Source organism: Lonchura striata, chromosome 13 (genome assembly GCF_046129695.1).
Source record: "Lonchura striata isolate bLonStr1 chromosome 13, bLonStr1.mat, whole genome shotgun sequence".
NCBI lineage: Eukaryota > Metazoa > Chordata > Aves > Passeriformes > Estrildidae > Lonchura > Lonchura striata.
The window spans coordinates 17,462,216-17,476,253 of NC_134615.1; the positions used below are offsets into that span (position 1 = coordinate 17,462,216).

Sequence of the window (14,038 nt, forward strand, 5' to 3'; positions counted from 1 at the left end):
ACTCCAGAAACCTTACACACCCACAGGAAGGTATAAATAACTATAAATTTATTAGTAAAGCAAAACCATTTGACACTCACACAGAAGAGCGGGATGTGTTATTACAATATATATACACACATACATGGAGTATCATCTTAGAAACACATGGAGAGCAGTGTTAAAGGCACTGCAAGCCACACAAACCTCAGCAACCTTGGCTGTGACTTCCAACAGCCCCAGGAACTCTACTGGAGTCGTGACCACAGGTTGGGAGGCACCCAAGAATCTCACTGACCATGAAGTCCCTCAGATCCACGGCTTGGAGGCACTCAGAAACAAGCCCACAGTCCAGCTCCCACCTGTGGTCCTGCTCTCCCCACTGAGCATCCCAGGCACGCTGTGACAGCAGCATCTTCACATCCAGAAAGTGCCAGAGGCAGCTGCCAGGAGATGCTGCGGAGGAAGCCGGGCAGCTGGGGAGAAGCTGGGTGCTCACCTGGGCCTGGGGGAGCTGCCAGCCCCAAGCATCACTGGCCTGCCCTTAGTGAATCTCAGCATTTCACCTGCATGCACAGGAACCTTCCCACAGGTGAACTCACCACCCAGCGGAGAAAGAGTCAAACTCTGAAGTATAAGAGGGTTTTGCCTATTTTTTAATGATCAGGCTTCAGCTGCAGCCTGGACTTGATGATAAATACCCAAGGGAAATGCAGAAAGTGTTCTCCTCCCTCCTCTTCTCCCTGCACAGGCAGGCTTGGGTACCCAGAGATGGTCCCAAAACTCTGTCAGAGGATGCTTTCCCCTTTGTCCCTCAGTCCAGTACATGGGCCCCAAGCGTGAACATCTTCCCACCCAGACTGCAGAGATGGCATCTGCTCACCAGAGAGCTGGCATGGCCACCTGAGCATCCCCTGGTCCCAGGGGCATCCATGCCACAGTTACCTCAGCTCAGCTGCCTGCTTGATGCACACAGCAATCCCAGGAGAACCAAGTGCACTGTCTGAGCCCAGCCCAGGGCCATGACATGTCCCCAGGAATGTCTGACAGTCCTTCACTGACTTAATCCCCAGCCTTTAGAGGTGGACATGGCAGTTCCCACCCCAGTCCTCATTTCCTGCAGCTCTGTTCTGGCTCTTGGTTCTGGCTTGGATCCCATGCCAAGCAGCCAGGTCACAGGCATTGCCCATGCCCAGTGAAATGGATGGCCTGCTGTGGGGAAGGACCAGATGCACCCACTGGATTCCAGCAAGACTCAGATCCTAAACACCTCATCTCACCATCAGTGGTTTGGTATCACCTGGATCCAGCCTCAGCCTGGAAAGGAATTTGGGGCTGGGGAGAGCACAGGGAGGTAGGAACAAAGGAAGAAACTACACAATCAGTATGGAAGAAGGAATGAAAAACAAACCACTGCTTACAAATAAAGAACTGAACAAAGAGAAAAGAAGCTGAGAATGTCTTTTAAAAGTATAACCTGTGGAAGGGGCTGAGACAGCTAAAGGCATCCTGTAGGTAGGGTCAAGGGAAGTGAAAATCAGTAAAAGCCCAGGTTACAGACTACCTTTTCCTGGACCCAGGAAGCCAGAGGAACAGCAGCCCTAGAAAGCAGGACTTAAGTCCTGGAGAACACCCACACAAGCTCTGCCCAACCTAACCCTCCTCTCCACCTACTCCGTAGCACCCTATGCTCAGACTGCCAGCCAAAGAGAACCACCCTTTGGGAGGGACCCCCCACCACCCAGCCCCTCAGCACCCTTGGGTGGGCTGCCAGCCACTCCTGAACTGGCTCGAGCACTTGCCACAGGGCTGATGCCACACCAGCTCCAGCACAGCAACTCTCTGAGGTGCTGCAGGGCAGTGAGGAATGCAAGAGGCCAAGCAGAGTCAGGAGCTTGAAAGTTGCTTGAAATAAACACCAGAAGTGAAGTGCAACAGGTACAGAGTAGAGACACGGTTTACTCCCCAAAGGGCTTTGGCCCCAGCTGCTCTTTGGTTTGAAAAGGAAACACCAGCAGTCAGCAGAGCCCTGCAGTGTGATGCCCCAGGGACATCAGCTCCCAGGCCAGCCTGTGCCTCCCCACACAGCAGCACAGCCCCTGACACTCATGTGCCTCCTGCTACTTCCTCCACCTCCCACCTCACTGGAAAAACCATGACCTGAAGGCACAGCAATGGAGGTGGACCTGCTTCCCCTAGCCCTGTAGGCAACACTGCTGCTTCCAACTAGAAAATGCTCCTATAAAAATATACCCAAAGCTCTCTGTGGCCACTCAGTGCCCACCCCACACAGGTCCTCCGCCTGCAAGCTCCAGCTGCGTGTTCTCCATGGGCTTCAGCTGGATTTGGGCTGTTGCAGGGCAGCAAATGACACAAGAGACTGAGTCACCATGGACTCACAGCCAGTCCTAATAATCATATTCTAATCCTGCACCATGATGTTTTTGAGCCTGGAGGCACCTATTCACCAGCTGATGACCTGGACATGGGCTCATCCCTGCCAAGCTCCCCATAGCATCCCCTCCCTCCCTGGCATGGGGTCCCACAGCCCTGATGAGTCTCTCTGCCCAGGGCACTGCTCAGCCACTGCAACATCCTAGGCAGAGCCAGAGCTCCTCACTGGGACATCCAGGACTTTCCCAGCTGCTCAGCAGAAGAGAAACACCCCCCAACAGTCCCTATGTCCAGCTGTACCAAGGGGACAGGGTCTAGCAGCTCCTGCACAGTGTGGGGCTGTATCTGGGGCTCACCACCATTCTCCTCTGCTCCAAGTGCCAGGCAGTCACCCAGGCAGCTCCCCTGGGCTCTGGGGGAGAGAAGAGAGCAGGGCACAGCCAGCTGATGATTTTTCCAAACTCTCCTCTAGCCAACGGCTGCCCCAGAAAGAAACAACAGAGCCACAACAGCCCGTGGAGGCTGCAGCTGACTCGATCTCACCACCTCCTCCTAGCAAAGATGAGTTTTTCTGCAAGCTCTGAGCCATGGGCACTGATGCTGGCTGCCAGTGCTGTGCCCAAGTGACCACTAAGCTCCTGGCAGCTGTGCTGGGCAAGAGCAGAGGAACCATGGCCCCAGGCAGGAACAGAGCATGGGTTCAGGTGGGTGCCACAGTCCCCACCTGGTCCCACATTCGCAGCCTCCATCACCACCAAGCCCTTCTGTAAAGACAGGATTCACCTTCCTTTGTTTGGACTCTCTTTTACTCCTACAGTAAAGCATACACTGAACTTACTACATATTAAACAGCAAAAACCAGCTACCTAGAACTAAAGAGCTCTTTAAAAATCCAAGTTACCACACCTCTTTTTTTTTTTAAGATTCAGTATGACATCAAGTTAAACTATACAGTATTTTTAATGAATTTTAACAAACTGCTTTTTTTAAAAAAAAGGTAAAACAAAAAAAAAAGAGGAAAAAGAAACACAGATGGAAAACTTGGTAGGAAGTTCCACATCTTTGAGGCAGCACAAAGTAAGATAACCATCATGGGTCCCTCTTCCTTGGGCAGCAGAGAGCAGAGTCTGTTTTAATCACCTTAAAGTTGCACATGAAAAAGGCTCAGCCCCAGAGTCTACCCTGTCACTTCCCTGTCCCAACCCCTGACAATGCACTCTGTTCCCCCTCACGTTGCTGGAAATGGAAAACTAAAGCCTTTCCCCACCTTTCAGACAAGTGTCCCCAACAGAGATGCAGGCCCAGTCCAACCCTCTGCACGGTTAATCTGTCTACACTTGCCATGGACAAGAGTTATTAACCTTGTCCTAATCATGTGTGCAGCACATACGGGCTGCTGCTCACTACAACCTCACAAGAGCACCAGCCAACACCACAGACGAGCTGAGGCTGGCAGGGACCTCTGAAGACCCCCAGGTCCAAGTCCTTGCTTGCACAGGGTCAGCTACAGCAGGTTGTCCAGGACCACCTCCAGCCAGGGACTTAAACATCTCCACAGATGGATACTTAATATCTCCAAAGATGGAAAGCTGGGGGACAACCTAGTAGGCACATCTTCAACCTTCAAGGCATCTAACTGATATGCAATGGATATCTTGGACATGAGAAGCCAGCAAATTCCTGCAGAGGAAAACACCTGAGGCTGCATCAACCTTGCTAGGGGAGATTTATTTTTAAGTGATGTTTACAAGAAGTGTGCAAAACCTGAAAAATACAGACGAGGTAAAGAAAGGGCAAAGGGGTAAAACAGGACTCCTGCAAGGGGGGAAAAAATAGACTTCTCCTTTACCCACTGCTAACTTTGCCCTCCCCATGGAGCTGAGCCTGCAGTCCAGAAAGGATTCTCCTGGCTCGCTCTGGTTCCTCCAGCAAATCAGACACCAAGCCCCTAGCACGTGCCATGGGTTACTGCTGGCAACACCTCTGCAGTTGTAGGTTATTGTAGTGTTCATCTCACCCCTTAGTGTTGGAGCTGTGACAGCCCACTGCCTGGCCCTGCTGGAGGTACCACTGTCAGCCCAAGGGGTGCTCAAGGGGCTGGAGGCAAGGCTCAGCAGGAGGGATAAATCCCTTGGGAAGCAGCTCCTGAATGCCAGGCTTTTGGTCGGGAGCAGGGTATGAATGCTGTAACAGAATCATGGAACTGTTAGGGCTGGAAGGACCTTTGGGGATTATCTAGTCCAACCCCCTGCTGAGTTAGGGTCACCTAAAGCAGGTTACACAGAAACATGTCCAGGTGGGTTATGAATGTCTCCAGAGAGGGAGAATCTGTGACCTCCTGCCAGGCAGACTGTCCCAGTGCTCCTTGCCATGCTTTCTGGTGGCAGCGCAGTGCTTCCTACAGCTCCCTGTGCAGCTAGCAGGGACAGGGGGCAGGCAGGCTCACTCAGAACCCTTGCAGAGTGTGACAGCCAGCAACTGCAAAAGCAGCAATGCCAAAGTGCTTTTTGGAGCTGTGAAGCCCCATGGCTTTTCCCTTTCAACACTCTAGAAGGAGGGAGAGCAGAGGAGGTTGGGGCAGTCAATCAACAGTAATGATCTGAAATGATGCCCTCAACTGAGCCTGGACCAAGTTGGGAGACCCCAGCAGCAGAAACCTTCCATCTCTAGGCCGAGCAGCACACCCTAGGAGAAGGGAGGGCTGGCTCTGCCTTGCTCCTAAACCCTCTCCAGAAGGAGAGTCACACAATCCTTGCCACCAACCCTGCCAGGCAGGGCAGGGGAAAAAGGCTGCACGCAAAGAGCTGGTCAGACAGCTGAGCTCCCAGGACTGGAACTGCAGGTACAGCACAAACTACAGTCCAGGGAACACCAGGCATCTACAGGCATAGTTTCCTCTCTCCACCTCCCTCCTCTCCTTTCCACGCCTTTTGAGATGTCCACATCATCAGTTGCTACTTCGATACAGGAGGCATAACTGAGGCCAGAGGAAAGTTTACCTGCCCACACACCGTACCCTCCCTTTCCCCCACCCTCCCTGGAGGTTGCCAACAACCGAGGAGAGGGAAGGGAAGGCCAAGGCTCAGGAATGTCCCATGCAAGCTGAAAGCCACCGTGGGGCGGGAGGCTCATGGCAAGCAGGCAGCCACCTGGTAGGCACCCTCGGCCGTGTGCTGGACGCTGTGCTCCTGCAGCAGGCCCAAGTCCAGGAACCGTTCCCCGCACCACATGCACTTGTACTGCTGCTCCCGGGCATGCACGCTGTGGTGCTTGTTGAGGTGCTCGCGCTGCTTGAAGGCCTTCTCGCAGGAGGAGCACTTGTAGGGCTTCTCGCCCGTGTGCACGCGCCGGTGGCGCTGCAGGTCCGACGCGTACTTGAACCGCTTTTCACAGTCGGGGCACTTGAGGGGCTTCTCACGGGCGGGGTCGCAGCGGTGCTGCACGAACTCCGAGGAGGAGAAGAAACGTCTCTCGCAGAGCGTGCACTTGAGCGGCTTCTCGGCGCAGTGGGCCAGCTGGTGCTTCTGCAGAGCCGAGGCCCGCTTGTAGGACTTGTTGCACACCGCGCACTTGAAGGGCCGCTCCGCGTTCTGCACGCACTTGTGCCGCAGCAGCTCCGAGGACTGGTTGAAGCCTTTCTGGCACACGTTGCACTTGAAGAGGTTTTCTATGCCGTGCACGTGCTGGTGGTACACCAAGTGCGAGGGCTGCACGAAGCCCTTCTCGCACAGGTTGCACTTGAAGCGCTCCTCGGCCTTGTGCGTGCGGCGGTGGCGCATGAGCGCGTACTGCTGCTTGAAGCTCATCTGGCACAGGTCGCACTTGAAGGGCCGCTCCTCGCTGTGCGTGCGCTCGTGCTGCCGCAGGTCCGAGGGACGCTTGAAGGCCTTCTGGCACTCCCCGCAGCGGAAGGGCCGCTCCCCGCTGGGCGTGCAGGGGTGCTGCAGCAGCTCCGAGGACTCCTTGAAGTGCAGCTCGCAGACGTTGCACTTGAAGAGGTGCTCCCCCGAGTGCGCGTACATGTGGCGCACCAGGTGGGAGCGGTGCTTGAAGGTCTTCTCGCACACCGTGCACTTGTAGGGCCGCTCCGAGCTGTGCGTTCGTTTGTGGTGCACCAGGTGAGAGGACTGGCTAAAGCTCTTGTCGCACAGGGTGCACTTGTACGGCTTCTCGCCCGTGTGGATGCGCTCGTGCCGGGACAGCTCCGAGAGGTGCTTGAAGGTTTTCTGACAGATGGAGCAGCTGTAGGGCTTCTCCGAGGGGTCGAGAGGCTGCGAATGCTCTACCTCGGGGGGCTTGTAGGTCTTCTCACAGATAGAGCACTTCATGGCGTTGCCGTTGTGGACATTGTGGTGCTGCGCCAGCGAGGTGAGGAGGGAGAAGCCCATCTTGCAAACCCCGCACACAAAGGGCTTCTGCTCCACCTGGATACACTGGTGTTCAAGGAGGTCGGTGGCCTGGTGGAAGATCTTCAGGCACTGGGTACACTGGAAAGAGCGGTCATGGCTCGGCAAGCACTGGTGCTCATGGGGGTTGGAGAGGTGAGCGAGGTCATGGCCACACACCCCGCACTTGTGGGAGGGCTCTCCAGCCTGGATGGGGGCGTGCTGGTGGTGCTGCAGTCCGGGGTCCGGCTGGAGCAGGATGCCGTACACGGCACAGCCCAGGGGGTTGTCAGCAGTGCTGGGAGGGATGGAGTGCTCTGGGAGGGCGGCTGCCCCAGCGTGGTGCTGCTGCGGTGGCGGCGGCTGCTGTGGTTGCTGCTGTTGCTGCTGCCAGCTTTCTGACATGCTTGGGGAAAAAAATGGGATTTTAGCAGTGATAGCTTCAGCTTCCCGGATGAAAGGGTTCAAGTAAAAGCAAGACCAAAAGATTCTGAGATCCTGATTCCCTGTAAATGATCCCCTCAAGTTGAGACCAGAAAATCCAGCCCACAGCCAGGATCCTGGGAAGAAAAGAGGTGAAGACACTCCAGAGCCTCCTCCTTAGACCAGCACAGGTTCCTTATGGACTGATATGGTCTGACTTTTCCTTCTTTTGGACAAAGGAACAGGAGGCAGAGGCAAGTGCCTTGAAGACGGGAGGAGGCTCTTCTCTGCTGGCTGTGACGTGCTCACACTTGTGAAGGGTACAGGAGGCAACCCAGGGAGCAGCTCTCTCTGTAAGAAAGAAGACAGCTCTTGTCAGGTCTTAGAAGAAACATGGGCAATTCTCTATCAACCTTCTCCCATGGCTCTCTCTGAAAACTCTCCTGCATCCCTGCAAAGCTACCAGGAAGCCAGTGTGGAACTGGAGCCCACTTGCTGCTGTGCACAGGGCCTGGGACAAGGAGTTCTCAGCCTGGAAAGGGCTGGGCTCTGCCCAGACACAGCCAGGCACATGTTTGGGTGTTGTGCTCTCACAAGAGGCAGCACAACTGCCCAGGGCCCGCTCAGCTCAGCCTTGAGTGGGTCACTGCATCTCCAGCAGTGCTGTGGCACTGTCTGAGAACATCTGTCTCTCTGCACAGGCTATGCACCAAACACCATGCAATCAAAGGCTAGATTCTACACACACCAATGCAGATCCTAACGTGATCCCACCCCAGCTGAAACAGCTCTGTGAAACGGTTCTGCTCCTGAATAGCAAACCCATTACCCAAGGGATGTGTGCAAAGTATTTCCCCCTCCATGGGCAGCACTTGCAGACTGGAAGAGCCAGAGAGCTCAGGAGAATGTTTGCCCTCAGTGTTATCCTATCCTCAGACAGAGCACAGAACCCACAGGCATCACTCTGTGAAGATAAAAGAAGAGTTAAAGCAGTGGCTTAGCTGAACCTCCTACCAAACCATGTAATAAAAGTACACTGAAGCCAACCAACCTATGGCAGAGCTGCAGCCTGGCCTTGCTACAGAACATCATCAGGCTTGTGCTCACTGAAAAGTTCCAGCCTTTTAGATATGTCCATTAAAAGCTGACACCAACTTAGAGAAGCATAAGACCCACCAGGCAAGCAGCAGACAGCTGCAGTGTCAACACTCCTCAGGAGAGAAGGTGCAAGCCCTGGTGAGCAGCAGCCACCAACACTCCTGAGCCTTGAGCCCCATAAGAGCACCCCTATATCTGTGTCAAACCACTTGCCCCCAGGGTAAGGAAATCCTTGGTCCACAAGAATATTTTTTATGTTTAAAACTATGCAATAAAGCATACCAGGGAATCCTACTTTCCAGCATCCACAGTCCACCGGCACTCAGTAGACTGGGTCCAGCCCCACAGCTCAGGTAGTGCAGGACCCACCTCTGACTGTGGAGACACTTCATTATTTTGTGCTCCAGCACAATTTCGGGCAGTAAAGCCCCCAAAGGCGCCATCGCAGTCCTGCTGACACGCAGGATGCCTCCTTCTCCTACAGAGCTCACCTTGACAAAGCGAGGGCTCGCATTGACGGTACCGCACCCGAGCTCGGCGGGACACCAAACTTCAGCCCAGGCCGGGTGCCGCCTTCCCCCGCACACACCGCAAACCGCGGCAGGATGAACCCGCCGGCGAAGCATCCCGGCCTAACGGGGAGAGAAGATTGTGCCCCTCGCAGGGAAGAGCGATACCAACCTTGGCTTACCGAGGGCTCAGCGCGGGGACCCGCGTCGGCGCCAGCTCCAGCCTAACTCATCCCTCCGTGGGAGGTGGGAAGCGACAACCATTTAGGGAGCGCGGTCGGGAGCGCAGAGGTACTTTCAAACTGGCGAGGCGGCCTGCTCGGCATGGCCCGGCCGCTGGCGCCGGGCCCGGGCCGCCTCAGGGCCGCGGGGCGCGGGGGCGGCCGCGGAGCTCGCAGGCCACCGGCAGCCGCCGCCGCCGCAGCCCGCGGCCAGGCCCGGCCCGCCGCTCGCCGCTCCCCATCGGGCGGCCCCGCTGGCAGCGCGGGGACGACGCCCCGCGGCCTTCGCCGCCGCCGCCGCGCGGGGAGGCCCCGCGGCGGGGTCGGGTGTCGGGGGCCGCCGCCCGCCCGGGGCCGCCCCCACCCCGGCGAGGCGCACACAAAGGGCGGCGGCGGCGGTCGGGCCGCTCACCTGCGGCGGGAGGAGGCCTCGCCGGCGGCAGGGCCGCGGCCTGCGCGCTGCGCCCGAGCCCCGCGCTGGCGTGGAGGCGGGAGCCGGGAGGGAGGAGGGGAGGGAGGGAAGGGAGCGAGCGGCGGGCGGGAGCGCAGCGGAGGGAGCGGAGCGGGCCGGGCCGGGGCGGCCGCGGCGGCGGCGGAGGAGGCGGGGCGGCCGCGGCGGGTGCTGCCCCCTGCCGGGCCGCGCCGGCAACTGCGCGGCCGCCGCCAGCGGGGAGCGCGGTGTCCCGGCGGGGGCCGCGGCCATGAGCGCCGCGCTGGTGGGCTACAGCAGCTCCGAGGAGGAGCAGGAGCAGGAAGGGGGGAGCCGGGGCGCCGGCACGCAGGGGCCCCCCGGGGCCAGGTGGGTGCGGCGGGGTGGTGGCGGCGGGAGCGCGCGGGAGGTGGCGGGAGCGCGCGGCCTTCCTCTTCCTCCTCTTCCTCCTCCTCACCCCGCTCCGGTCCCGCAGCGCCGGCCGCCCCCGCCTGCCCGCGCCCGCCGGCCTGCCGGGAGACCCGGACCCGGAGGAGGCCGTGAGCGAAGACAGCTCCCGGCACGGCGGCCGCGTGCGCGGCTTCCCCCACGAGCGGGGCAACTGGGCCACGCACGTCTACCTGCCCTGTAGGTACCGGCACCGGGACCGGGGTGGGCCCGGGAGGATGGCGGGACGGACCCCGGCCGCTGCGCCCCAGGGTCCGGCGGGGATCCGCGGGCAGCGCTCCTCTGACGGCGCTGCCCCGCAGACATTGCCCAGGAGGAATTCCTGGAGCTGCTGGAGCTGCTGGTGTCCCGCGCCCGCACCTACGTCCCGTCGCTGGCTGCCATGGAGGAGTTCCACCTGAGCCTCTCGCAGTGCGTGGTGCTGCGCTACCACTGGATAGAGCCCTTCGTTCGCTCCCTCAGGGAGCGCCTGGCCGCCTTCCACAGGTGGGTTTGGCAGAGCCCGGGAGAGCGCTCCTCGCACCCCTCCTCTGCTCTCGGGATCCGTGTTTTGCCAGCATCCACGCCCTAAGGTGTCCCTGGCAGATGGTGCTGGCAGAACATTAAAGCCCTGGGGATTTTTTCTCACTGCCTTATGATCTGGCACCAGACTCGTCAGGTTTTGGCTTTCCAGGATCAGGCCAGAGCTGTGCCATCCCCTAAAGCATGCATGGTTTTGTTGCTTATGTGTGGCTCAGGTGCTGGTTGAGCATCAGCTGCTTCAGGGTTTCTGTCACTGTCCAGGCTTTTGAGGGCTGGAAACAGGGAATTAATTAATTCGAGCCCCAAGAGGTTCTGGTTACACCAATTTGATCTGATTGCAGCATATATTTGCCTGTATCTTTCCATGGCTTGGTAACAATCCTGGCCTCTCCTCATAATTTTTTTTTCCTTTTTTTCCTCCTGCAGCTGAAATAGGATCTTTCTTATTTCAGGTTCTTTTGTGTGGCTGACCAAGTGAAAGTTTACACCAACCAGAACAAAACCAGGTGAGTGCATGGTGGAGCAGCCTGCCTGCCCCAGGAGAAATCTGAGCAAGGTGCTGGGTGGATGGGAAGTGTCACCCTGCCTGTCCCAAAATTTGGGCTGTGTGACAACACAGTATGTGATCACCTCCAGATCATCTCCAGACATTTCACACCTTTCCCCAGCCATCTGTACAAATTTTTAGCTTTGGCATTAATTCTTTGCAAGCTTTGGTCTCATTAGCCGGCATGCACAGCCTGGGGCGAGCAGAGTGGGCCCACCTCTTTTGGCAGCAGTGCCAGTTATGAAATTGTAGTGCAGGTCTTCCAAGAGCTGGAGAGAAATAGCTGAGATGGTGCTAATTCTCCTGGGCGTCAGCTCAGAAGCCTGATTCCAACGGAATGCAATTAACTTTTTTTGAATGTCAAAGCAAAGGTGATTAAAATTGCAGAAAGTTGCTTAATCTGGCGAGAAAGGCAGCCCAAGATAGTCATGGGTAGGAAAAAATGGATATGGAACCTGGGTCACACTTGAATCTTCTGCTTACCTCCTAGAGGGGAAGAAATGATTACTGTAAATGACTCTAGAAAGTGTCATCCCGACAGTCCTGGAGGAGGTGCTGACCTCTTTGTCACATCTCTCCAGCTTGGTACTTCCCACTCCCTGTTTCCTCTCACACTGTAAAATCTCTCCAGCAACTTCCACTTTTTTAATGCAGCTCCTGCATGAGCATGGCACTCTGCCGAAATTCCCATCCAGTGCATCCTTTGCCTAGAAAACTGATTTTCATGTCCCAAAATGTACTAGGCTAATCTAGCAAATCTAGATACGTGCTTTATCATCCAGTCCTGCTTCTCCCTGCTACCACATCTTTGGTTTTTTTTCAGAATACAATCAGCGTCCCTGCAATGCTTAAACCTGGCATTCCTCTGATTTCCTTGTGTTAGGGGGAGTAGGGAACTTGCCCAGTAGGAATGAAGGGCTAAGTATTAAGGCTGTGTTTCCTGCAGCATGAAAGGGTGCTTGCTGTCTCTGCTTGCCTTTCTTTAGGACCTTTATTGGCTTGGAGGTCTCTGCTGGGCATTTCCAGCTGCTGGAGCTGGTCTCAGAGGTGGACGGTGTTCTAGAGGAATTTGACCTTCCCACATTCTACAAGGTGAGGCGTTTCCTGCTTGCTCCCCTGCCAGTCTGGACATGCCAGCTGGTTCCCTGCAAGATGTTCACTCAAATAAACAGGAGCCAGTTGCAGTGGCTGCCCTGCTGTGCATGGAAGCAGAGTTGTCCTAGGATAGAATGGGCACTGCTGGACTGAGGACAATCCTTGTGTCTTTGCCTTGGGCAGCTTTCTTGGGCATTAGTCCAGCCTTTTGGCTTAGTACTAGCTTTGGGAACAGGTTTGGGATTTTTGAAGGGCCAGATCCCAGTTAGTCTGTCTCTAGAGCTGAGCAGGATTATTCAGATGTGACCCATGTACCTGCTCCAGGACCATTTCTGAGAGATTCTTCCACAAAAGAGTGGGGAGAAGTTGAGCACAGAGTTGCAGAGTGGAGCACAGGGAGGCTGGGAACCAGGCAGCCTTGCCCACTGGTGTCCAAAAGGGCTGGGGTGGGAAGCCCAGGACTCCACTTGCCTCCAGCACTGTCCATATCAGCTCTGCAGCTGTTGAGTTGGCAGAGGGGACTCCCAGCCTGGGGATCCTGCAGCCTCTGTGATCCCAGGCAGGGCAGCAGCACCATGCTAGATCTCCCACTGTGGCTCTGTGCATCCACCAAAGCCTCCATTAGCCCTCACATTCTTATCCCTGTTTTTTCTTCAGGACCCATCGTTCCACATCAGCCTGGCCTGGTGTGTCGGGGACCTGTCTGGCAGGCTGGAAGGGCAGTGTCTGCGGGAGCTCCAGGTGTGTCCCCATGTGCTGTGGAGAGCAGGGGGAGGGCAGAGCTGGAGTCCAGCCACATCTCCCTGCCAGGGTCCGAGGGTGGGAAATTCTCTTCACTGAGCAGGACAAACTTCACTGGGCTAAAAGATGAGAAGCTTTTGCGGGGAGTGTGAGTTAAATCACTCTCCTGAGGGAAGTCAGAGGCTTCCAGCTGCAAATGGCTTCATCTGTGACTTGCTTCAGAAAGGGAGCTGTCAACTCCATCCTCTGGCAGATCCGCCCTGCTGGTACTGACTCCTGCCTCTATTTTCCAGGACATTGTGGATGGGTTTGAGGAGTCAGCACTCCTGCTGCGTATCCAATGGGAGCAAATCCGCTGCAAGTCAGGGAACAAGTACTTCTCCTTCCCCTTGAGGTAGGGCTGGGTGGGGCTGTGCATTTTGGAGCCTCGAAGAGCCCGACACTGGAACCAGAACCGTTGTCTGGCACAGCTCTGCGTGGCGTGGGCTGGCACGCACCTCTGCGCTCTTTTGCCTGCTCAGCGTCTCTGCGGCGTTTGTGGCCTCAAGTCGGGCCACTTCCAGTTTGAGCTGCTGGCTGAAGAAAAGTGTGTTTGTAGCAGATTTCATCCTCGCTGCTGGATGTGCTGCAGTCAGCACAGGCGGTTCCAGACATCCCATGGTCGCTAATTTTGCTGAGTTTTTTAAAAAAAGAAAAAAAATCTTCAAAAGCCATAGATGCCTTATGGGAAGGAGGAAGAAGGTAGCGTGGGAAGCTGCTACTAAAGGGAGAATGTCTCACACAGTGGGACGTAGCACTGCCAGATTGTTGGGAGGCTCTGGGCATGTTTTGAGTAGCAAGAGGGAAGGACATGGAGCTGGATCCTCTTCCATGAGTGTTTTCCTACTGTAAGCCAGCTCAGACAAGCTCCTGAGTCATGTTGTGTCCTTCTCACACTGCTGCTGCCTCTACTGTAGAGACATTTCACTGTCTGATCCTTTTGCCAAAGAGCAAGAGCCTGCTGCCAGGTGTGGGTGAGCCCTGGAATGGACAGTGTTGGTGTTTGCCTGAGCTGGGAGGGCAGTGCCCACAGGTAAGTCAGTGGGTGGTGGCTCCTGCTCAGGCTCCACACTTTTTCCCTGTGTGATCAGCACCCCAGGTGGATGATGACCCAGGGGACTGAAGGCTGGACATTGTCCCTTGGGAGAAACTCCTTTTTAATCCTCTTTTTCCCTGCGGGTTGGTCAGCTGCAAACTCTCAGGTGGTT

General features: G+C 56.3%; 2 protein-coding genes across 2 annotated transcripts; one reads left to right on the top strand and one right to left on the bottom strand.

Moving 5' to 3' along the window:
• Positions 1-31: 31 nt before the first annotated feature.
• ZNF319 (zinc finger protein 319) lies at positions 32-9,127 on the bottom strand. The gene is made up of 2 exons (XM_021541174.3): positions 8,961-9,127; positions 32-7,532 (listed from the first exon to the last, which is right to left on the bottom strand). The coding sequence occupies exon 2, from the start codon at positions 7,161-7,163 to the stop codon at positions 5,502-5,504; it is 1,662 nt and encodes a 553-aa protein (XP_021396849.1). The 5' UTR covers positions 7,164-7,532; positions 8,961-9,127; the 3' UTR covers positions 32-5,501.
• Positions 9,128-9,710: 583 nt separating this feature from the next.
• USB1 (U6 snRNA biogenesis phosphodiesterase 1) lies at positions 9,711-13,282 on the top strand. Its single transcript, XM_077786375.1, has 7 exons — positions 9,711-9,808; positions 9,915-10,066; positions 10,189-10,372; positions 10,861-10,914; positions 11,942-12,047; positions 12,708-12,791; positions 13,085-13,282. The coding sequence occupies exons 1-7, from the start codon at positions 9,711-9,713 to the stop codon at positions 13,187-13,189; spliced, it is 783 nt and encodes a 260-aa protein (XP_077642501.1). The 3' UTR covers positions 13,190-13,282.
• The last annotated feature ends 756 nt before the right edge of the window (positions 13,283-14,038 follow it).

Coding starts and splice junctions, on each gene's coding strand:
- ZNF319 (XM_021541174.3), bottom strand. CDS start 7,163: ATGTCAGAAAGCTGGCAGCAGCAACAGCAGCAACCACAGCAGCCGCCG.
- USB1 (XM_077786375.1), top strand. CDS start 9,711: ATGAGCGCCGCGCTGGTGGGCTACAGCAGCTCCGAGGAGGAGCAGGAG. Junction 10,915..11,941: donor ACCAACCAGAACAAAACCAG/GTGAGTGCATGG, acceptor GCCTTTCTTTAG/GACCTTTATTGGCTTGGAGG. Junction 12,048..12,707: donor ACCTTCCCACATTCTACAAG/GTGAGGCGTTTC, acceptor TTTTTTCTTCAG/GACCCATCGTTCCACATCAG.